Below are 24,163 nucleotides of genomic sequence, written 5' to 3'. Positions count from 1 at the left end.
GTGTTGTTCGGGTGGGAGTTGGTAATAGACCTTCAGGAAACAGGGCTCATGAGGAAAGTGTTTAACCAGGACAGACACCTCCTCAGCAAGCCAGAACGGCACAAACACTACAGCATCTTTCTCTCTGCTGCCCCTGGGAAGCTGAACAGCAAGGAGAGTGGAATAAAAAAGGAATAAAGTAGGTTGGCATAACCAAGCACTCAAAAATGTGAAGGGAACGCGTATTTTCAGCCTCTGCCCGTAGCGCTCACCTGGGGATGAGAGGTCTGTTTCCTCCCAGGTTAACCCATCATTTTCTAGCAGAGGTAGCATCTGATTTTTATATTTGGGAATGACGTGAGGGAGAAATGCCAGAACCACGGAAATTTAGACACAGTCCAAATTTTCCCCTCCTGGTGGTTTCACGGGCTGCAAAATTGTTTCCAGAATGAAATGACAGAGGTTGGTGACATTGGCCATGTATGTAAATGATCACAGTGTCCTATGGAGATTAATTGGTTCATGAATAAAGATGAGGAGCTGAGGTGTGCAGGGAGAAATCATTTATCAATTATATGCCTTGGAAAACTGAAAGATGATGCGGCCTTAACGGCTGAATGGGTTTGAAAGGGAGACTTGTAAATTGAGTTCTAATTCTGTTCTGCCGCATTCATAATAAAGAGCTGTTAAACTAATTGCATCTTTGTGTGGTTCATGAGCAACGGCACTCAGCTGCATCGCACAGCAAGCAACAGAGATCAGAGTTTAGTTAGATTTTAGTCGTCCTTTGCCTCATGTAGGAAGGATGCTAACCGGTTTACCTTTGGCCTCACCGGTAGCGATAATGCACCAAAAAAAGGGCAAGAGCCTGTATATATTTTTCAGAAGATTAATTTTGCATTTGAATCTGAATTTAAAGGACCACGGACAGCACAGGCTCACTTGGCTTTTGTGTTCCGCTTCAGTCACATGGATCCATCAGCGTGATTACCCATCCCTGGAGGGACTCGTTGCTGATTAACTGGAAACAAGAAGATTGTGGAGGATCAAAACAATAGCAGAATATGCTAATCCCAAACAGGGAAAAGGATCTGAGGGATGTGGCTGCTGATAACAGCTGACCTCCCCTCCTCCTGCCCCTTCTGCATCCCTGTTAACAGGTTTTACTGTTACAAACAGAAGGTCCCAACCTAGCGTGGGCTCTGGCACATGCTGAAAACCAGACTCAGATCTGAAAAATCTCGATGCGGGACAAGGCTCCTTATTGAAAATCTTGGTACTGGATACCGTGCAAGCCCTGGGATCAAAGAGGACAGCCCCACTTAGGACCTGGTTGAGCTTCGTGGAAATCTCATGACACTTGGTTGCTGAAAGCCAAGGGTACCACTGACGGGAGATTATTCACTGGCACTGCTGCAACCGCTCGACACCATCTGGCTGCAGCAGTTCCTCCTTTGACTTGTTTTATCTGACCTTTTTTCTAGGGTCTTCTGGCTCTCCTTTACCACCAAGAGCAGCTGCAGGAGCCCAACACACCAGCCAGGCACGGTCCAGCATCTCGGCGCATGCTGGTGCAGAGGGTGCTCCGGCAACGATAGATAACCCTGACTTAGGTGGGACGCGGGTTCCTGGCCTCTTCTGCTGCCACCTTTTTGGGCACCGACACCTTGTGTGCCCAAAGATGTGCCAGAGCCTGGTCTGGGTGAGGTACACCACCTACGCAGTGTCCAGAGGACACTGGTGATACTACACGTGAATGCGGAGAGGGAGGGGGGAGACAGCAGGTTCAGCCAAAAGGGTGGAAATATCTCTTTAGAATTGCCTTTAAAGTGTGATTATACTTTAAAAAGCAATATAGTAACGGCACCAGGAGGCTTTATATCCTGCCAGTCCTAATTCCCACACGCGCGGTTTTCAACAAAGAAATCAAGAGACTACTTTGTTAATGATCTGCTCTGAAAACTAGCACCTGATCATCCCTTTTCAAATAAAAGCCTGTGCAAGTTCTAAAGCTACTCTAAAAGTTAACAGAAACCAACACAGATCAAACTTCCCCCCCATTACTGCAAGGCTTCTCGTCACATCTGCCACAGTAACACTTGGCAGGCACCAGTTCAGCATGGCCCATGGTCTACCCAGTGTAGAATTAATCCAGGTGCAGGAAAACCTTTGAACTCAGCCAGAATTTTTGACCGAGCAGCTCTTCATCAGGGAATGCTGAGTCATCAAAAGCAAAAAGGGTTGCTGGAAAGGATTGGTCTTGATTCATTTCCCGATTAGAGAAAAACATATTTGTTGAAGAAAGGAAGCTTTCAGATGGCTGAAATCTCTGCTTGCAACAGTTCCTAACCTTATTTCCTCCAGGTCTTAAAAAAAAGAGCATAGCAATGCGAGTTAATTTTCAATAAAATTATGAAAAAGCCTTGAAATCGAGTAAAAATCAAACAATGGTTGAAATAATCAAAATGAAATGTTTTTATTAACTCAATTGTTTTTATATTTGCCCTTCACAGTGTTTTTTAAGACTGCATTTTTCTTCTCAGCTTATCTGGGAAAAACTTCCCAGGTTCTCAGAAATTCTTGACGGTTAATAAACAATTTACTGTTGTAGGTAGAGCAAATATATCTGAATTTACAACTTTTGTAGCCCGGAAGACCGCATATTACTTCTGATGGTAACAAGGACCTGAAGTGTCCAAGCTGAGGGAGGGAGATAAGAGAATCCATGGGATCCACTGGAACAAACGCAGCCTCCTACCTCCAAGGGGTTCACCCTAGCTCCGATGGCCGTGACGAGGACCAGGCGTTTCGTCACCCTCCGAGATGTCTCCAGGAGGTCACAGATGAATTGCTCCCAAAAAGCGCCCGCTTCTCTGCAGCGCCTGTGCGAACGGCACAAGCCGGATCGCTCGGGTATAGCGGTCCGCGCCGATTTTCTTTTACGTTAGAGGAGATGATTCTCGCTTCCTACGCGGATGAGACAAGCGCATGGGGGAATGTCAACCTAAGTCAAAGGATAAATGATAAACCCTAGAGCTGGGTGGAAGCAGGGAAGTTAATGCTTAAGTTTGGTGTCTAGATACATTCCTGACCCTTTCCATTATGTCAGTAGGGTGGTTTTTTTTAACTGATGCTCTTCCTAGGCACAGCTAGAGCACTTCTCACAAGGCTTTGGGGGTAATCAATGGATAGCTGGTTGCTCATTAGAGCAAATCGCAGCAACACAGTATAAATCGATGGTATCAGGAGAAGAAATCTGACCTGCTCAGAGACTGAGTTTTCACTGAAATTGTCTTTGTGTGTGACGTGTGTCACAGCACACGCTTGAGAGGCAATGGGCTTGTGTCCTACCTTGAGTCGCAAGACCTCTGAGGCTTTCAGACAAGCAAGAGGCATGGGGATAGATATTTTTGCCTCCTGGTCAGTCACATCTTCCATTTTATTTTTTGTTTATTTTTTTGATCTTTCATCCTACATTTACTTGTCCGTTTATCGTGTTTTAACCTGTGCAGTGCCTTAACCACCACAAGACTCTGGTTTGTCCCTCCCTCAGAATTTCCTCTAGTGCCTTTAGTTTCCTCAAACACTAATTTTTTTTTCCTTTTTTTTTTCATGTGAAATATTTCCAGTGCATAACAGAAACCAAAAAGCAAGCAGGAAACCAGCAGCTTTCAAGCAGCTTGTGAACCATCTCTTTGCAACATGCCAGAGAAGCCACAGGAAAAGCAACCAACGTACAAAAATGTCTGACACCTACCATTTGTCTAAAACTTTCTTCTCAGGTAGATAGCAGAAAGTCTTCCCTTTTCCCACTTAATTAACACTTTAAGACACAGGGAAATATGATCCTTTTCTTTCCTTTGTTACCAGCAACCCCACTCCATCGGCTTTTCAATCTCCTCTGTTACACCTGTCTCAGTGGATCCAATTTTTCTTTAAATTCATATTTGTGCATCAGACATTTCCAGACGAAAGTGTGCCTGCATGACCGGGTTTCACCTCCTGTATTTTATTCTCTGTTGGCAGCTTCCTTTTGCCTACGTGAGGTAAGATCACCTGAACCATGGGTTTAAAAATCAACCCGTGGCAGAGCGCTGCCCACTGCCCTTGCTGGGAACAGCCTCTGTACTTTACCAGAACTTCGTATTTGTTCGAACAACATCTAGAAAAGATAAAAGAGGAACTTGCAAAACCTAGGTAAGGTGTCGGTGGTTTAGCCTCCTGTGAGCCTTTTTCTTTTTTTCTTTCCCTTTGGTGTCCAGTTTATGCTCAACTCCAGTTTAGGGATTTTCAGTGTTGGTGTATTTTCACAGACATTAACCCCAGGCTGCTCACTGGGGAGCGTGATTCACCTCTGCTGACTTCAGCCGTCTAAAACTTAGCTGTCTGGCTTCTTAGGGCAGGTCTGCCCTCCTAAATAAAAAAGAGCCAGGACTGAATTTGAGTTCTAAAGTCCTGATTTTCTGCCTAACTGGAGCACTTGCTCTGATCCAGACCACTCCAGAGATGTTTTAGAGGAGGTTAGTGGATGCTTTCTAGTCCAAGTTACCTAACCTTAGCTCCAGGGCTTGCTCCCAGGAATTTTTCACCCAGTTGTATAGCTATAATCCTAAGCTACACCTACAGCGTCAAATAATTTAGTTCCCCCATTCACGCCCAGGTTTGGCTCCCTGGTGTCCCCATTGCATGTACGTTGATTCGCTCCTCGGTCCTCTTCTGGAATGAACTCCCTCTGGAAGAAAACCATGTTGTGTTTCTGGGGACCACTCGCCTGAAAAACCTTTTATATCAGGTTTGGTTCCGCACCTATACGACATGTTCAGCCAAGAGCTAACATCGGGGTGGATCTGATGCTGGAGATGTAAATGAGCAGTTCTCCTCCACATAAGGCTGCCATTGGGGTGTTCTCTAACCAGTGCCATGCCTGGAACCGTTATGTTGGTGCATGGAAGAAGAGGACTTGGACCATGATAATAAGTTGTGTCCTAGCCAAGTTGGATTTACTGTTCAAGTGCAGAACGTAGATGGAGATCATCTATTCTGGACATGTCAAATCCATTCAGCTTTTTGGCATGTCCTGTCTGGACAACTGTGGATAGAAATATGGGAGGCAAATCTTGGGGTATGCAAAAATTAATAATAATGAGATGGAGCGTCACTGGTACTTTTTCTTGAAAAGCTAACCCGGTGTGACACATGGAAAATACATGGATGTCAGAACGTCAGAGAAAAGAGGACACGGGGCAGCACAAGCAATCCGAAATCCTTGGATGGATCGGGTGTTAACCAGGGAGGTAGAGGCCAGCTGCTGAAGACGGAGACGCAGTTGACGTGCTCCATCCTGAACTAGAGGAACGGCCCTCAATAGCAAGCAGGTATCACGTCCCGCTTGCTCCTTGTTTTCTCTGCTAGCAAATGCCAGCAAATGCAGCTTTCCTGCTCACGATTCTTCCATTTGGACTTAATAACCTCACTCCCACTCCTCTCACCCAGCTTCATGCTTGGCTGTGATGTTCTAAGGAGTGCTGAATGCAGAGCACGCTCCTGGACCTCCGTAATTATTAGAGGATCAAAAAACTTCGCGCTTGGTGTTCTTTCTTATGTCTATGGTTCGTTGCCGCAATGAAATGACACAAAAGCTGAGATGACAAAAAGTGACTCGTCAATATGAAAATGTCCAAAAAGTACTTTACCCTTTCATAGATGGACGACATCAGTATGAGCAGGACCTCCCCAGGGAGCCCTGTTGTATTGACTTAGCCACCAGGAGCTTGGGGTTGAGGTGAGAGAGAGCATTAAATTTTAACCACTCTTTAAATAACATTTTTGAAATCAATAATGTGGGTCCTGAACCCTCGGCTTTCCAATTGCATTTGGTTTCATTGTGGATGCCGTGAAGATGAAGTTTTACCTGCTCTTTTTTACCCTCTTTAGCTGGATTCAAGAGAAGCATGTCTTCACTCTTCCAAGGTAAATACCTGCTGGTGCTACGGGGCTTTTAGTGTGTAGTGAGCGGGATGGGAAAGTATTGAGGCAAAATAACTCCAACTTGCGTAAGAAAACATTTGGCAAAGGTTGACATTTATTTATTGCTCTTGTAATTGGATATGTGGTTCAATTTAACATATAGATGGTGGAGGAAATGAAATTATTCTAAGTCTTCTTTGCATCCATAAATCCTATGTTTTTAATCATATTAAAACTATTCTTTTCGGTCTAAGTGCAAATCAATTCTGTTCATTCAGTGCTTTTGAATGCCAATAAAGGGCATTCTGAAACTTAATGGGCAAAAATAATTTGCTTCATTTGCCTTAAAACAAGATCTTAAATGAATTACTTCTTGAGGTAGAAAGAGAAAACATTTCAGAAAGTGCTAACAATCTGTTTTCTTTCTACAGCAGCTTTTATGATTGTTTTTCCAGTCATAAATCATTTTTGAATAACCATTTGGTATTTGTACAATGTTTCAGAAGCAGTTTTATTGTTACCTATCGATAAACTTCAGAAATGCCCTGAAACCAAATGCTTTCTTAAAACATGAGAACATATGTCAGAGATGAAGACAGGCAAAGTGCTTTTATTTGCTACATGTACAGCTGGTTTAAAAACCTGAAATATTTTAATAGGTAGAACTAAAAGGATAAGCCCCTCATGTGGTGATATTAGGCAAGCTGAACAACCTACAGGAATCACGATTAAATACAGCCTGCTCCCAGGACTGAAATACCTACACAAACAATAACGAATTATGTCTCACAGCCCTTCTGCAACTCCGCACCACACACCAGTGGCAGGACCTGTGACAGGTGAACACCAGTGAGTTCATGCCTTAAAAAGAGGATCTTTCATCTCCGTTTGTGTTGCAATCGTATTTTGTTGTGGATTGCTACAGGGGTGTGAGGGTTATAGGAGGGGGGACAGCTAAACAAGTTTTTAGGTGAATTCAGTTGAGCAACATTGCTCTGTGCTACTTGAAGGTTCATTTATTTCATGTTTAAATAAAACACCGAATATCTGACCCTTACAGAACAATATGGCATTTCCCACTGGAAAGCACGAGTCTAACTCTCCCAGCCCTGGTTATGAAAATGGCTAAAATAATGAGATTTTAAAGGTGACATATTGTCTCTGGCTTTTTACTTTTATTTGAGCGCTAGTGTCGGAGGATTTAACGGTCATGTATTAAAGCTTCCCTTTGCAAGGTTACGGTGTGATTACTGCATCCGGACGTCGAAAAAAAACCCCCGAACATTGTGAGACTTGTGAAAGAGCTGATGGCACTGGAAAGACACCTACCTCACTTGTAGGGAAAGGGCAAGGCTGGAGGCTGTTGGAGACCCAGCAAGGTGGGAAGAAAAGAGAGCCCGCAGGCAGACATCTGTGCTCCAGGCAAACGAACAGTTTCCATGGTCCAGGAGGACAGGAGAAGATGCTGGCAGCACTCTTCCAGTGACACTACCTGCTGAGAACCTGGGTCAGACGTTCAGCTGGAGATAAGTAGGGAGGTCTCTCTTCTGCAGACGTTAGTCAGAAAGAACGTGCAAGGTTTAAATGAAGCCTGGCTATGAGGATGGGGAGATGCATCCACGCTGATGGCTTGTTTTGGTGGGTCTGTGTGGTACGTGATGCTGACGGCCTTCCTAGTGACTGAGAAATGCAATGGAGAGGAGAGGTGAAGAGACGGAGATGCCTCCAGAGAACCAGCGCTGGTGTATGTCTATCTGTGAGACGGTGGCCAGGGTCCCTGGACGGGATTCACCTGACTATACAGGCTTTCTGCACAGTTCTGCATAGGAACAAGTCCCCTTCACCTTCCTGTACAGCTAGTGCAGAAAAATATGTGTATTTAGATTATAACTCATTCCAGTTTAGCACACACATCTAAATTAGCTCAGGTTAACCGGACCCTGAAAGTGCCTGTTTCTTTATTAAGACAGCGATTAGCTCAGATGAAGATATCAAAACCAGCTAAAATGAACTGTAATGCATCACGCTCACTCTGTCATAACTACAGGATAAGACGTGAGCACTGTAGTGTGGGGATGGCAGCTGGAATTCTACTTACCCAGAAATAAGAGGGAGAGGAGAAAGAGATGGGAAACAGTGATAAAGTCCAGTGGGACCCCGCCAGAAAGCTGGAGGAGGGGAATGAGAAGGATCCTCTTAAGGACAAGCTCAAAGAGCAGCCAGGGAAGAAGGGCAAGAGGACAGAAAGTGAAAGAAAAGAGGTGTGTTCAAGATGAACATGTCCAGCCGTACCAGGGCAGCAGGCAGGGCAAGGAAGCTGGGGATAGAGGGTTGTTTCTGAGATTGGTATAAAGGCAGTAATTAGAGCTTTTGTCTGGGTGTTTTCTAACAGGAGTGGGGCAGAAGACAGATGAAAGAGGGTATAATGACAAATCAAAGCAGAAGAGCTGAGAAGCCCAACGACTGCGATTTCTGCTGTTAATACTTCCCACGTTAAACATGACTACAAGAGCAAGGGCAGAACTTGGATCAGCTTGTGCAGTGTATTCAGGTCCTACCGACGAGAGCTATAAGAGGAATCTCTGGCAGCTACCACCGACCCAGCACTTAACCACACTCAGCTGAAATATTTGGGCAGCAAATGGTGGGGTACAAGCACATACCAGCTTCCTCATTATGGTACTCTCAGGCTGCGGGAATCATAGGACAAAACCAGATGCAGCCACACTTTTCTGGTCTCCCCTGTGAAAAGGCTTCCCAGGGTACAAGAAGACAAATTCACTTTTAAAGTAGCCCCAAACAGATGCCTAAAGAAATAGGCAAACTGCCAACCCTGCCTACCCCTGATTGCTTTTTGATGCTCTGTCAAATGATGGTGGAGGCAAAAACAGGGCTGGCATATTGTTGGTTCTGCATGAGAAACAACAGTGATTGCTTGGAGCCTGCCTAAAAGTAGAAAAGATGAATCACCTGGTTGCCAGATGCTGTCAGGTCTTTGCTTGAAATCAGTCATGACAATGAGTTGTGACAATCATGTTATGCAGCTTGAAAACACCAGTTTTGAGAGCCCTGCCTGTTCTCTTTTCAGAACAATCTTTGCAGACAGGACTGGCAGGGACTTCCACGGTGCCTGGTTTGTGCACTGACACCAAATCCACACGATCAGAGGGCTGAGAGCCACCCCAGCCCAGAAAATGGAAATAGGGGTCTGACGTTCCCCTGAGTCTCCTCCTTCTACACACACAAAATATTTTAATTACCTATCCAGTGCAAGTTTGAACTACATGGCTTGCAGGGCACTGAAGATCAGGGCTGGATTTACAAGGCAAAGTGGTATTTTTTCTGTCCAGAAAGTGAATTTCACTTCTGTCACCGACGGTGGGGTCAGGCATGGAGTAGCTGGGAACTGCCACCTTGCGTACAACACGTCCGGACCGTGGGTTTCAAGTCGAAGGGGAATGTAAGTTATTGGGCAAAGACGGGGAGGACAGTGGTATAGACCAACTGAATCCGTACCCGGCAGAGGGACAGAAATAAGGAGATGAGAAAAACTGGACAGGAGTAGGAACAATGATGGTAGTAGTCTCTGCACATCTACAAAACCTCATGCTTGGCTTTTGCCAAACTGGGAGGGCTTTTGCCAGACTGGGAGGGCTCATGTCTCTGCTGAACAGTGACTGAGACCGAGAAAATCAGGGGAGAACAGGAAAGCTGTCTTCCTGGTGGAAGCTCGTTTTCCACCGGTGCTGCCGCGCTCCAGATTAGCTAGGGCTGGTTGCCGTTGTGCTGGAGCGACCTCAGAGTCCAGCAGTAGATATTGGCTACCAAAGCCCTTCACCACCTTTTTCGTGGATTTTACCGACTGGCAGAAGCAGAGGCTGGAACGGGGTTCACTCAGCATCCTCACTATTGAATCTTCTCTGAGTTCACGGCAGCCAAGCCAGGGAAGAGGAGAGAGGCCAAGCCTGCTTCTCTACTTTTGCATGACCTAGATTAGTTCCAAGTACCTGTGCTTTACCCAAATACCCTTGTTTTTCAGGGATGAAGTTTTGTGGGCTCTCCCACAAACAGACAAACAGGCTGAAGCCCTTCAGGATTTACTGAACACCACCGAGGTAAACAGATCCCTCTGTCTCTCTGGTCTCTAGGCCAAATTCTTCCCTAAAGTGCATTAATACCGTTTCCTTCCACCCCCCCGGAGAAAGATTTAGCCCACTTTCATTCCTCCTAGTACAGCAACTCAGAAAATGCTTGGTTTTCATTGCTCCGCTACCTTCTGTTTTCCCTGAGGAGACCCCTCCTTCATAATGTTACAGTAGTGCGTTGTATCAGGGCTCAGATTTCTGCAATTGATTTTGTGTATTAAGACACTGCAAAATTGGCAAAGCACCAACACACAGTAAGTAGAAATACATTTGCTAGGGAACCTCAGCACTTTAGACCAATGCAATGTTGACCTATATGACTTGCAGAGCCTTGAAGATCAGGACTGGGGTTTTGTGGCATTTTTCTTAAAGTAGCATTTAGGAGAGAAAAATCTCTTAAGCAATACTTTTTTTTTAATTATTACTTCTTTCTTTCATTAAAGAATAGAGTATTTAATTAAAGTGAGGCATCTCTTCCCTTCAAAAGCATTTGTCCAATCACACCCTCCCAGTTTGAAGCCAACACTTTGCAACAAAGGTGTAACCATTCCCTCAACCAACGTAATTTACAGGATGACTGAGGATGTGTCTCAGATGACTGAGAGCTTTTGATGATGTCTATGCCCAGTCTTTCTCTGTCTTTCTTGGCTCCTTTTCATTTTATGTCCAGCCCAAAATCCTACTAGTCTTCTGCTGCCCCTTCTTCTGATCCTTCCCTTCAGTTTTCACATTGATAACCTTCCTTGCTCTTTTCCACCTCCACAAGTCAACTCACATATCCATCTCCTTTGCTGTACCAAAATAAACCTGCCCTCCTCCATCTTTTCCTCACCACCGTCATTCTTCACTTTCTCGTACACAGGAGCCCCAAGAAGTCATGAACAACTGCGGTACATTCAGTCCAGAGAGAGCGTGTGGTTTCTACCAAGTCACTTATGTGAATATGCAAACTGAACATTTTTCAAGGGTTATAAAATGGCCATTTTTTTTCCTATGGCTATAAATTGGGCAAGAAAAGGGAAAGGGAATCGGAGAAGGAAAGCCAATAGGAAAGGGAAAGGGAAAAGGAAAAGGAAAGGGAAAGGGAAAGGGAAAGGGAAAGGGAAAGGGAAAGGGAAAGGGAAAGGGAAAAGGAAAGGGAAAGGGAAGACACAAACAGTACCTCCCAACAAATTTTAATGGTTACAATCTAGCAAAAGAAGCAATTGAAAATTAGCATCTTACAAGAAGAATTATCCCGCTAATTATAGGTGTTACTCCTGTAAAAGTTGGAAAGCAAAAACTTAAAACAAAGGAAATGCTTTGCTCTTACAGCACACACATTGCATGTAGCATCCATCAGAAGACCCAGACGCGGAAACATCTACAACAGAGTCTTTTGTAGCTGCCCCTGGGGCAGTATTGGCCATTGCTGATGATGGGTCAGGAGACCAATAATCATCTGCATTATCAAAGTTTCCCATTAACCCCCATTCTTTGCTCCTCTGCCACCTCCGCTGTGTCAATCCAGAGTTCCTTAATTTTCCTTACTGTCAATTCAAAGGTTGCCTACACCAAAGAGAAACTAAATCTGAACTGGTGCACATCCGTGCGGACAGCAGGCTAGCCAGGGCAACAGGAAAATTGGCGCTGGGGAGCTAAGCATCCGGGTTGCTTCTTGGATGGGTTTTCCAAACGAAGCTGAGCCATGCGATGCTGCCGCTACCCTGCCAATAATGTCTGAGATGGCTACACGGAGACTAGCGAAGCCACTTGTATAGCACATTGCACTCATGTATCCAGGGGCCAAATGTTTTACCATTTATTGTTCCAAAGTCCTGATTAAAAGCATGGATGAGTTTCCTGTATGATTCTGCAGACACATTCTCTCTGAGAAATAAGTGAGGTAAACAGCTGACAGCTGATACATGCCTGAAAACATGGTGCCCTAAGTCAAATATAATATTCCTGGTGCAACTGCACCAGAAAGGAAAAAAATAAGCCCTATTGTCTGGTGACTTCAAGCTGTATGACTTCAAAAATGCATCCAAGAATTATGTTGACCTTTTTCACATTGTAAATTCATGCCTGATTTTCTGCTTACTGTTACCCCTAGATCTTTTGGTATTATTGGTTCTAAAGTTTCAGCCTTTTATTGAATATGTTGGCTTCCGATTGTATTATTGTAAAAGATTTAATTTTACCAAGAAGAATCTCATTTTCTTATTTTCCTCCCATTTCTAATCTCTGTATTGCTGCTTCAACTTGACTTATATTCAACCCTCTTCTGGCATTTATTTCCTCCCCGATCAAAGTCATCAGCGAATACAATAACTACAAAGACTGGTCTGATCTTCATTAATTCTCCAAATACCCTCAGGGAAAATAAGTCTCAGCAGACTTGAAAACATGTAACATAATAACCAGCTAAATATATCTATTATACTAGAAATACTATCTCAGAAAAGGTTATGTTCCTGTCTTTTTTCTTGATTTATGAATTTATGTGCAGAAGTCATTATAAACATTTCTTAAATACACACATTTCATTTCCAGCAGTAGCAGAATGCTATAACACAACACAGGGAACATTAAACTGCTTGTTACAAGGGGTGTCTTAAATTGAAAACATATGCTTTGATTATTTTCAAAATACTTATTAAATGTTAGTAAGAGTATTTTTTCTTTCCTCGGTAAAAAAAATAAAATTTTTTTGGAAATTTTGCAGGTCATTCTCTGGCAACCTGTTGTGGTTGAAAACATCAGGAAGGACAGAGAAGTCCATTTCTATGTCAGGGCATCCAGCATAAATAGCACAAAAGCTCAGTTAAGGCAACTGACCATCCAACACAAGTATGTATTTTTAATTTGTTGTCATGAATGTTTCTGTAAGGTTGCCATTTATTTAACAGGAGGTTGTGCTCTTTCTTTGTTATTCAGAGTCATGATGGCAGACGTTCAAGGACATATTGAGAAACAGACTATCAATGACACAGTCAACCCACGCAGCTCTTCATCGTACTATGAAAACTACCATTCGATGAAAGAAGTAAGATATTTTTGTTGTAATCCTCTGTAGATTCAAGGGGTGAAATTTGTCTCATGGTTGAGAATGGAGATAGGGAAAGAAATCATCAACAGGTAATTACCATCGTGTTGCTCAACCATGGAGTTGTATTTACTGTAATGCCTTCCTAGAGAAAGAAAGAAGCACCAGGCAAAATCTCTCATACATGTATTGCCTCAAGCTGCCATTCAAATGCAGTAAATACAGAAGCAAAATGAAGTTGCAAAACAACATATAAATATTTAAAACATGAACTGAATAATAATTTAATCAAAGAGAACCAAAGAGGAATTTCAGGGCTATACTTGGACTGTGTTGTGACTGTATCTTACTGTTTGTTTTAAGAGAAATTAGAGTCAGGCAAGTGGGCTGAATTGGTAGTTTTTCTTTCCCATCAGCTAAAGAGGCAGGATTTGGGGAGGAATTAATTTTAAGTCTAGACTGCTTTCAGGGATGAAGGAAAACAATAGGGAGGAGATCTATTTACTAACTTCATTCTTGCAGATATATCACTGGATGGAAGAAGTTGTAAGAGTCCATTCTGACCTCCTCCAGAAAATATATATTGGCTCATCATATGAAAAACGACCACTTTATGTTCTGAAGGTACAACTGTGACTTACTGCAAAAACTTTCCAAGCACTAATGTAAGCAAGTGATGGGGTTTGGCATATTTTTGTGGTTTTTAGAAGTTTCCTAAGTTCTTCTAGTAAGGTGCATTACCTTTGCAAAGGCATTTGACCACAAAAAAGTTATCGCATCGAGGCCATCGTCCAAAGGCATGAAACACTGGCAGGGTAGATACCTTCCTCTGCTGACTACGAAGCCAATTTAGTTTGTTGCCCTGCAGAGTTAGTGATCTACTCACTTGACCTCAGGTCTTGCTGTAGTCTTGGTGTCTGTGTTAGGAGCTTGCTGCAAGCAGTCTGGATATGGACTCTGACTGTATGCAAATGGACCTGACAGCAGTATCCCTGCCCAGTACCAGTCTAAGCTCTCCCTACAAGACAGAAGCTGCTTCTTCCATCTGGGTTACCCTTTTCACTTCCACTTTTATGTGGTACGCTTTACAATGGTGACAATTAAATACAATTTCTCTTTTGTCAGCTTTCTAAAAGCCCGGAAATATCCAAAAGTGCCATATGGATTGACTGTGGTATCCACGCTAGAGAATGGATTTCTCCTGCTTTTTGCCTGTGGTTCATAGGCCACGTGAGTAGCTAATCACATCTGATTACCGTTTTCAAAGCAAAGCGAAAAATCTTGATGCCATCTACCTTCTCTTTCCAATTGCGCTCTAAGCTGCATAAAGTCTTAATCCGTTTACTTCCACAACACCGACCCATGAGATTTGCGCCTAAGCTGCATGCACAGCAGTGAGTGTGTGTGCACGTGTGTGTGTGTGTGTGTCAGTAGATGGAGGGGGAGTGTGCGAGAGAGACAGAAAGTCATATGGATCAAATGCAAAAGAGCTCAGATATATTCTCAAGTATGAAAGAAACTTCAAAGTATGTGCAGCAAATCCAACAGAGACATTTACAATTACGAACGGTCAGGAATGGAGGGGGCATGCCAGGAAAAGCAAGTATTTGGTAATCTGCTAGAGCTATGTCTATACTGCTACATGGATCCAAGGAATGACCTACTCCACTGCCTGGAGTAGATCAGAGGACACCCAGAGTGAGCTCAAGCTGTCCTACAACCCTTGGCTCTTCCCTACGTGCCTTCCTAGAGCAACAGGTAGCCCACACTTGCCTGCTCCATGGCATAGCTCCACACCAGCATGCGCTCCAGCAGTGTCTCCTTAGCACTTGCTGTGTTGTGTCACCTGCTGCTGCATCTGCTACTACTGCTCCTCCACCTTCTGCTTCTGCGTTTTCTCTTTGTGCTCTTGCTTTTTTCTGGATCTGCCTCATTCGAAGAATGATGCCACGCAAGCCGCCTTCTTCTGAAGGTACCATCCCTGCTAGAGATACCCTCATTTCAGACCTGCGGAACACGACCAACGACTGCCCAGATGCATAGTACCAGTTCGTGGAAACTAGTAAATCACTGATGGGATGAGACTGGAGTATGGGCTTAGCCCGACCTTGTCTTGATGTGCAGCCGCAGACCAATGGTCACATCTGATCTTTAATATCTACACGGCTCAGGGTAGTGACCAAAGGTATACCAGAAGACCCGACATCCATGGTTTGCACCTGGTTCTTAACATATGTTGCCTTGGTCTTTTTGAATTTAAGGCATCTTTCCTCAACTCATTATGCTGAGCTGCTGGCCCAGTTCCCAGTACGGACCAGGAAAAGGCTCCTAAAGTCTTTCTGCCCCAGACAAGGTTGCCCAGCTTGCTCAGTTAATGTCCTCAGATATTATTTACTGTTATTTTTTCGCAAAAGCAAAGTTCACAGTAAAAATAATCTAGATGAGATTGAGACTTCACAGTCACCAGTACTGTAGCCAGAGAAACAACATAGATGAGTCCTTGAAACATGAATTATGGTTTGGCCGTCGCGGAACTAAATAATGATGATGATAATAATAAGAAATGTCTTTATTTCTGTCCTCAGTCACAACTATAAAACCTCAATGACTATAACATTTGAAAGGAGACGGCAGGAGTTGGGGACAGATACAGCTGAATGTACCTTGTGACCCACTGATAATCCCAGCCTTCAAGGTTCCCTTGGAGAGAAATGCATTTGCCCTTTTCATGCTGCTCCAAATAATTACCAGCTGTGCTGTCACTTTGCCAGTGACAGGTCCCTGCAGCATTTTTCGGAAGTAACAAGCTGAACATTTAGGTCCTCCAGCCCCTTGATCTAATTTACGTGTTTTAAATTCAAATTTTATTTCTATATCACTTCATGAAGTAACATTCTAAAATCTGACATTAATACAAGTCTGCACACACACATTAAAATCACTAGCTCTCTCTAGCAAATCCTAGGCATTCTTTATAATGTGTCCACTCTTTATCATTTAATTTTGTCACTATGACTGTGGAAATTTAGTGAGAGAAAGTCCGTTGCCTGAAGAAAACTAGGAAGGATTTAAAATGAAAGAAGGTGGTTTAAGTAAGGCATGAAGAAAAAAAAGATATGATTAAAGACTTAGTCTATTCTAATAGTAACAAACCCACTTATCTAGGTTAAAATTTATCCCTGTGTTGTGGACCAACAACCAGGCTAGGTATCACTAAAACATTCAAAATTGGCTGTGAGGCAAAATTAGCAATGTAGATCTTACTGGCTCTTGGCACAGACGTGCACTGAACTCACAATGCAACAGAAGAAATAACATTACGTACAGCAGAAATGTTACTTGTTATTTTGGGGCTTGCCTTATTTTATGCTACTTTTGTGGGACTTTTGGTGGGAGGGAGGGTTTCTATCATTTATACAAGTAGCAAAAGCTCAAATCTTCCTATTAATAGGCTTCCACTCTATCTCATGACCACCTATTAACATTAAAGGACTGCGGTGTACCTGATTGACTCTATCGGTTTGATTCCTACCCTCTCCCTGGCACTTCGAACCGAAGAGCTCCTTTGCTATTTAGCAGTTTCTGTGATGTGATGTGCCTCTATCAGGAGGCAGACTGGCCTGATAATTGCACAATTATTTTACATATGCCATCAGGTGCCTTTCTAGGAAGATAAGAAAAGCACTATTACGAATGCTTTTAATAAGTTTCCTCTGTGCTTTACAGGCAATCCACATGCGTGAGAGAGACCAGACCATGACAACACTTCTGGAGCACTTTGATTTCTACGTCATGCCTGTGATGAATGTGGATGGCTACGAGTACACGTGGAGCCATCCCTCTGTACGTAGGGCTTTTTTGACAGGCTGCGCAATGTACTGATGTGCTATTTATGGGAACTATCAGTGTGCATGCTTAGGGCATCATTTCCATCCTGGAACTGCACACCCCAAACTCTTAATCTGTGCTTGGAATTTCTGCATCTCTGCCCTACAGACCACAAAAAATGCTGCAACTAATTGGCATTTGACCCACAGTACCTTTGTGTCTTCCAAGCTGCTGGAAATGCATTTGGAAATGACAGAATTTCATCTTGGGATTTTAATACTTCCCGGTGTCAGGGAACGCCTGTGTCAGCCTTCAGCAGCAAGGTTACAAATAGCGGCACAATCCAGCACAAGCTGAATAGCGTGCTGCATCACACAGAGCACAGCCAGTAACTCACTCCTTCCTCCTGCAAGGTAGCCCCGTTCTCTGAATACTTTTTGTTTCAGAGAAATGAAAGTACAACAGGTATCTTTTGTCCAGGATTTTATTTATTGGTTGGAAAGTCAAAGCCATTGAGATGGTTCTTTGATTTTTAGATCCTTCACTCAAATTAAAAAAAAAAAAAATCTCCACTCTTTTACTCATTCAGTCTTCAGCCCAGCTTGGCTGACATTTGGGTAACTATGCATATACACCTCAACCGCTGCACACCAAATTTCCAACTTTCCGCATGCTGTCAGCAATGCCTACAGAAAGGTTGGACTTGGACTCCTGAACTCACATACCTGGCCAAACTGTATGTCTTCTCCCCTCCTTCCACAGTCCAAATCCATTGAAATCAGATCAGATGCGACCACTTCTCATTCTACCCAACATTTCCTTTTATCATCCACCCTTGCTGGCAATGAGATTATGGTTTTATGATCCTCCTTGGTCTTTTGCCTCTTCATCGGCCCATGACCTGTAGAGGCACAAGTGGGAAGTCACATTTAACTAACCAGTGAGATGGTGCATCACTTTTCTCAGCTTTTTCCCTGAAGGTGGCTTGTGTGTCTCTTTCCATAGAACCGGCTGTGGAGAAAGAGCCGCTCATCGCACGGTAACAGCAAGTGCATCGGTACTGACATGAACAGGAATTTTGATGCGCGCTGGTGTGGTATGACATCATCTCCTTCCCATTGTACCCCTGCCTCGCTTTTAGCCTTTAAAATTCTTTATTTTGAAAACATTTTCATTTACCATTTCACAAATGGTATATGGTATTTGATATAAAGACAAATGCAGCTGAATATCTGTTGTGAACCGGTGAACACTTCCCCAACTTGAGACACTTTTTGTTGGGACTCAGGATTTTTCCGCCCCAGATGCCACACCAGGGACTAACCTCTTCCCGGCATGATGACAAGAGAGAGGGGACCAGGACCCTGGATCCTGTCTCATGCATCACACCATGACACACCTGGTACAGGCTATTGGTGGGAAGGAGGAGAGAGGGAAGAGGTGGCCCTTGCCATGTCACCCACGGCCATCCAGTTGAGTAGAAGCTCCACCATGTTGTACGAACCGAACACCTCACTCATCCCAGTAATGCCTAGCTGACCAAGACTTTTTGGCTCTCAGTGTTTGTTGTCAAGGCTGTATCACATTTACTTACCCGCAGGCACTTTAGTACTTGACAGGTTTTCAATAGCCTGTAGAACAGCTATCTTAAAATGTTATCCTATAGATCAGATCTGGCTTCACTCAGTACTGATACTAATGTCCTGTATGACTTTCAGTCATTTTAGTCCATTGCTAAACTGGGAATAAAAATGTTTGTTTACCATCCATGGCTATTATATGGTGAAAAACATACATTTTTTTTCAGGCTCAAAATTATGACGATGGGGACCAAATACATAGATTTTAAAGCGATATTCAGAATAAATACATCATGAAGACAGAACTTAGAGAAGTCTGAGGAATAAAAGCAAAAAACTATGTGATACAGATACTAGTTTCTGGGAAAGGTTATGTAATGTCGAGCATTCAACTTGTCAAGCACTTTTGGTGATGAACAACTTCTGAAGTGGAGAAATGATTCTACTTTACAAAGAGCAGAAGAATACAGGTAGATTAGAAAGTGCTTCCTCTCTAAATAAGTCTTTGGACAAAATGTACCCCTTCTTACAGGGCAAAAGCAGAACATCTTAATTGAGTAACTAGGGAAGTATTCATACTGTTTTCAGCCATGCTATGCTGCTCCCTTAGACATGGTTGAAAACATAGAAGAAGCCTCAGCACCTTGCAGGGTCGTTAGAGAGAAAAAACTGTACAGATAAACCTAAGCACTGAAGTCAGGTGCTTGCAATAACTTAAACAGATGATTGCAGATAGGATAGGGTCAGATAGGATCTCCTAGGTTTCTATTTCTTTTAGTTATACAGTCAGTAAACCGCTGAAAAACAAAATCCTGTTTTTCTTAATTAGCATGAAAATATTGTTTACACTGATTCAGATACATTAGCAACAGATAGCAATGGCTGAACAGATTTGATCCAGAATATATTAACTGTAGAATCTCCATTGTTGATGTAGCTGTGTGAAACACCAGGAGTACAACAGGATCCTCAGAAGAACCAAGCTGGAGTTTTATCACCTTATAACACTGTTGTAATTATTATTAGCTGTGCCAGTTGAACGCAATAACACAATTGTGTTCACGGGAAATTACTACAAATGCATGGGAACCTACAATTTCATCTTTACTCACATACTTTTAAACAGAGAAAAGTTCTTGCCAGGGGTCCCAAATGTTCAGACTTCCACTGGCTTCAGATTTGCTTGTGAACACGCTTTGTGCCACTGCAAAATTCCTGGGTTTAGATCTATGCATTTAATTAGAAATGTACCGCCACGTTTATCCATTTTTCCTCTTCAGCTGCTCAGATAACAACTTTATGAACTTTATGAACAAAGCCCTCATGGTTTTTAGGAAAAGCAAAATATACTAAATGCACTGATACGTTAACGCTTTTCTTTTATACCAATAAAAACCAAAATTATGCCTCTAAATGCAAGGCACTAACTTGGACTTTGCTCTATGGAACTAAATTTGGCTGGAACCAGGACTTAAATTTTTCTCCACATTTTCCATATCATTTCCTTAGCTGGCTGTTCTCAGTATGATCAAGAATTTAGGAAAGCAGATAGAATATTCATCCAAGATTGCCAGCCAACAGGTTCTGCATTGCCTTTTTCCTCAGACAATACTCCCTTCTGCACAAAATGGCACAGTGTAAAATTTAACATTCTCATTCTGCCACTTTTGCATGGTTTTGCATAGATGCCAGGAATTGTTTGTATTTGCATGTGCATGAATTTTCATGGACTGCCTGTGAAATCCCTCTCGATTCAGAAACGTTAAGGCTTATACGTATATCCCAGAACATAAATGTACCACAGCCCTCCCCGCCCCAGTACCTTTGCTTCTGACCTCCGAGCCTCCATCTCCCAGACTCAGTGTCTCTGTTGCCAGTTCACTCCCACAGCCTGCTCTCTTTTCTGTATTATTTCTGCTTCTTCTGCTGTGCCACACAAGGAAGTAGGTCCTCTGAGGATTTCTTTTCAGCCATTGATACTATAAAGGGGCTTGCAGGATCTGTGGAACAGTTGAATGCATGAAAATACAGGTTTATTCTTAACACTAACAGCCAGGTACCACCATACCACCTAGTCTTTCTATCACAACTACATTTTACCCAAATACACCTGTACGGAGCCTTGCAACATTTAATTAATTAAAACATACCTATATCAATTTTTTTAAGGGTTTTGGGTGTCCAGATATGCTCCCCACTACTTTGTGGCACGCTATAGATCTACCCTAGATATCAATGGCACCAGAAGATGTTTCCTTCTCTCCTGCATCATATGATAATAGCTTGCGTTGCTTCTACAGGGCTGCTATGCTGCAGATGTAACTGGCATTACTGATTTCTGGAAGATGGACATCTGTTAAAGTGTCCCAAAGCCCAGGGATGAAGAAAGTCTTGTGGGTGTTAAAATACCCAGTGAGATTTATTCCTGCATAAGATTTAAGGATAAAATGTGCATTTAAACTACAGATAGTAGCAAACGGGAAAATTTACAAAATTTATCAAAACCCGAAGAGCTGACATTTAACACTAAAGATCCTGGCTGCTTCCAGAAAGTTATTTGGTCTTATGCTGAAGATAGCAAAAATGGCGAATCATAGTTGTCATCTTGGTAACTTGTGCCAGTGCCTACTTTTACTTATTCTTAAAAACCTTCACTTTATGTTTCTTCAACTTCCAATTGGCAGTTTGCTTTTCCCCAAGATTAAATAATCACTTAGAACTGCCTCTTTCCTGTAGCACTCCTAGATTTTAAGAAGGGATCTCACAATCTTGTTCTTGATTAATTAAATGGAGCATCTTCATCCTCTCCTCTAAGACTTTTTATCCAGTCTTTGAATAATTTTTTTTCTTCACCTTCTCCATTTTTTTTCGAGAGTCTAGTAGGTGAGAAATTCTAGCAGGCTCGCACTGATTTCTACAAGCATGGGAGTTCTTTCCATAGCATGGCAGAGTCCAGGATTTTTTGTGTATTAGCATCATACTCTGCTCTTTCATAAGACAAACAGAAATACAGAAGGGAAGAAGGGAAGAAGTAACACTGCACCTTTTTGTTACAGGGGAAGGAGCTTCTCCCTACGAATGTAAGGAGACATACTGCGGACCCTACCCAGAGTCTGAACCTGAAGTGAAAGCCGTGGCTCGCTTTGTCAGAGATCACAAAGACATCATTAAAGCCTACATAACCATGCACTCTTACTCCCAGTTGGTATTGTTTCCATATTCTTACACAATGGACAGAAGCAAAGACCACGATGAGCTGGTAAGTCTTCCCATCTCCTGAAATTTCACATTTATTTCAGAATTTCTTACCCTGCTTGGTGAGGTTTGTAATGAGGGAGTCACAGTGCTTGGAGGATCAAGAATTAGGAAAAGAGTTTTCTCTTGATGTTCTTAAGAACTTAAAGAAGTTTGGGCTGGCCTAGCAGTGTCCAAGACAGCAAGCTTCTTCTGAAGACTACAGAAAAATGAAAATACTTAGTCCAGTTTGATAACACATCAACAACCCCTGGTATGTTGAAGCTGCTGCTAAAACAGCAGAGTCTCAGTTTTTTGGACACCTTGAAAAGATATTTGGGCAAATTCCTGATTTTATGTTGTATGGTTTACACAAACTCTGAAATTACTTGGGTGTGTAACTCTGAAAAATACCATCCACATATCTAAGCAGTGAGGTATTCTGGTGGACATTTGCTGCTTTTATTAAGGTTTTTGCTGGGGACGCTTATTTAAAATGGTCCTAATGGTAGTATGGAAAACATATCCTGCCTATGTAGAACTTTACATTCTTGAGCCACTGCATCGCACAGTAAAACCTCTCCTAGAAGACCGACAGAGTTCAAACCAGAAAAAACTAGCTGCTGCTTTTTCCCACTTACCATGAAACTCTGGGTTTGTCTGGATCTGGAAAGGATATCCGGGCTAAAATGGGATTTGCTAACACAGAGCAATCAAGCCACAAGACCAGGTGGACACCTTCGTCATGTTCTTCTTACGTAAAGACATAAAATTCCCAAGAGCAAGGAATTCCCTCTCCTGCACTTCCTACCCCACTTTTGGTGTTTCCTAAGCTCCAAGTGCTGAGGCAACGAATTCTTTTATTTGCAGCAAGGGCTCCTGCCTAGCAGTAAGAAAGGAGCAGAAATCACGTAAAGGCAACCAGAAAGCAGGTTTGCAGGCTTTGGGATTTGCCATATGGGAAGACAGTGCACGTCTGAGGTGGACAGGTCATTTCATACGCTGTATGACATAAGGACTGACAGTAAGAGAGTTTATAAAGTTATAGGACTGACATTTGCATGCACTGCTGTCATTTTTACTGCTTTTCAACCTCATGTATCCCCCATGTCAGTTAACATGTTATATTTTTAAAAGCCATATTTAAAAAAAACATTTTATGAAAAAAAAGTTGTATAGATAAGAGATACTGCAAAAAGCACACAATTAATGCCTTGGTAGCATCCTACTTCGTTAGACAAAACCCCAGACAGTCCAATACAGCATTTCCATTGGTAATTAGTGCCAGTGTGTTCAGAAGAAATTAAAAAGATCCAGGAATGTAAATATAGAACGAACTAACTCCAGACAACATATATTCTTATGCTGTCTTGGTTACTCTTTATTTTCCTCAAACAAACTGTTTTATATACTGCAATAAAAAAAAAAAAGCAGTTGTGAGTGAACAGTAATAATACCTTTGTGACTCCTTCCCTGTAAAGCAGAAAGTGATGCACTAATTCTGGGCATTTAAGTCTCCATGGTTAAGAGTAGAATTCCCTCAATGAAAATCTTTTTCTGCTGTTTTTGTCAATACTACATAAATCAACAGTGACTTAAATACTGTGACAGAAAAGGAAAGATAGGAGACAAGTGGGAACAAATGGTTTGACAACAGTTTGCTGCCCAAAGTGGTGGTAAGGTCTCATCTGTATTTTTTATCTAGCTAGAGCAGAAATGCAATCTGTGGCACGGGCATATGCTGAAAATTTTAACCACATTCTGTGGGTTTTCTAGAGCCTTTTTTAAGAGTATTTAACTAATGTGAGATCCAGAGCACAGTGTAAGTAAATCCTAACTGTATACATATTTACTATTATCACAAAGCTATAATAATAATTTTTTGTTTAATTTCAGGAAAGTCTGGCAAAGAAAGCAGCTACAGCTATAAAGAGGACAACGAAGAAAACCTACAAACCTGGTGCAGGTGCACAAACAATTTGTAAGTATGACTTTACTACAACGATAGGCATGACAGCATATCCTTGCTGGCATCAGAAGACAGCTTTGGAACAGAAAACTGAAGTTCTGGTTTCAGTTAACGTATCTATTTTCCCTTCCTCACATAGATTTAGCTCCTGGAGGTTCAGACGACTGGGCTTATGATCTTGGCATTAAATATTCTTTTACCATTGAGCTTCGGGACACAGGAACTTACGGATTTTTGCTTCCTCCTCGAGAAATTAAACCAACTTGCTTAGAAGCACTTTCTGCTGTCAAAGAGATAGCTCAACACGTTCTTCAAAATTTGTGATGTTGAATATAATTTATTCCAGCATGACTGTACTTTGTTAGCTCAAATAATAATAAAAAAAAAGCTTGCTGCTTTATTAGAATTATTTATATATAGGCAAGAAAAAGAA

General features: G+C 42.4%; 1 protein-coding gene across 1 annotated transcript; it reads left to right on the top strand.

Annotated features, from left to right (window-relative positions):
• The first annotated feature begins 5,828 nt into the window (after positions 1–5,828).
• Positions 5,829–24,163, top strand: CPB2 (carboxypeptidase B2). Its single transcript, XM_049815744.1, has 11 exons — positions 5,829–5,949; positions 9,986–10,061; positions 12,799–12,923; positions 13,011–13,119; positions 13,642–13,743; positions 14,245–14,349; positions 16,846–16,962; positions 17,953–18,043; positions 21,584–21,786; positions 23,658–23,742; positions 23,870–24,163. Exons 1-11 carry the CDS (start codon positions 5,879–5,881, stop codon positions 24,052–24,054), a joined length of 1,269 nt encoding a protein of 422 aa, XP_049671701.1. The 5' UTR covers positions 5,829–5,878; the 3' UTR covers positions 24,055–24,163.

The sequence above is a fragment of the Accipiter gentilis genome, chromosome 13 (genome assembly GCF_929443795.1).
Source record: "Accipiter gentilis chromosome 13, bAccGen1.1, whole genome shotgun sequence".
In the NCBI taxonomy this organism is placed as follows: domain Eukaryota; kingdom Metazoa; phylum Chordata; class Aves; order Accipitriformes; family Accipitridae; genus Astur; species Astur gentilis.
Note: the sequence above shows the minus strand (reverse complement) of the source record. Positions and strands in the feature narration are given on the sequence as shown.

What these genes read in the sequence shown, in the direction of transcription:
- CPB2 (XM_049815744.1), top strand. Translation starts at nt 5,879, where the DNA reads ATGAAGTTTTACCTGCTCTTTTTTACCCTCTTTAGCTGGATTCAAGAG. An exon ending in CAACTGACCATCCAACACAA is followed by an intron (nt 12,924 to 13,010) that starts GTATGTATTTTT and finishes TTTGTTATTCAG; the next exon opens with AGTCATGATGGCAGACGTTC. An exon ending in GCCTGTGGTTCATAGGCCAC is followed by an intron (nt 14,350 to 16,845) that starts GTGAGTAGCTAA and finishes TGTGCTTTACAG; the next exon opens with GCAATCCACATGCGTGAGAG.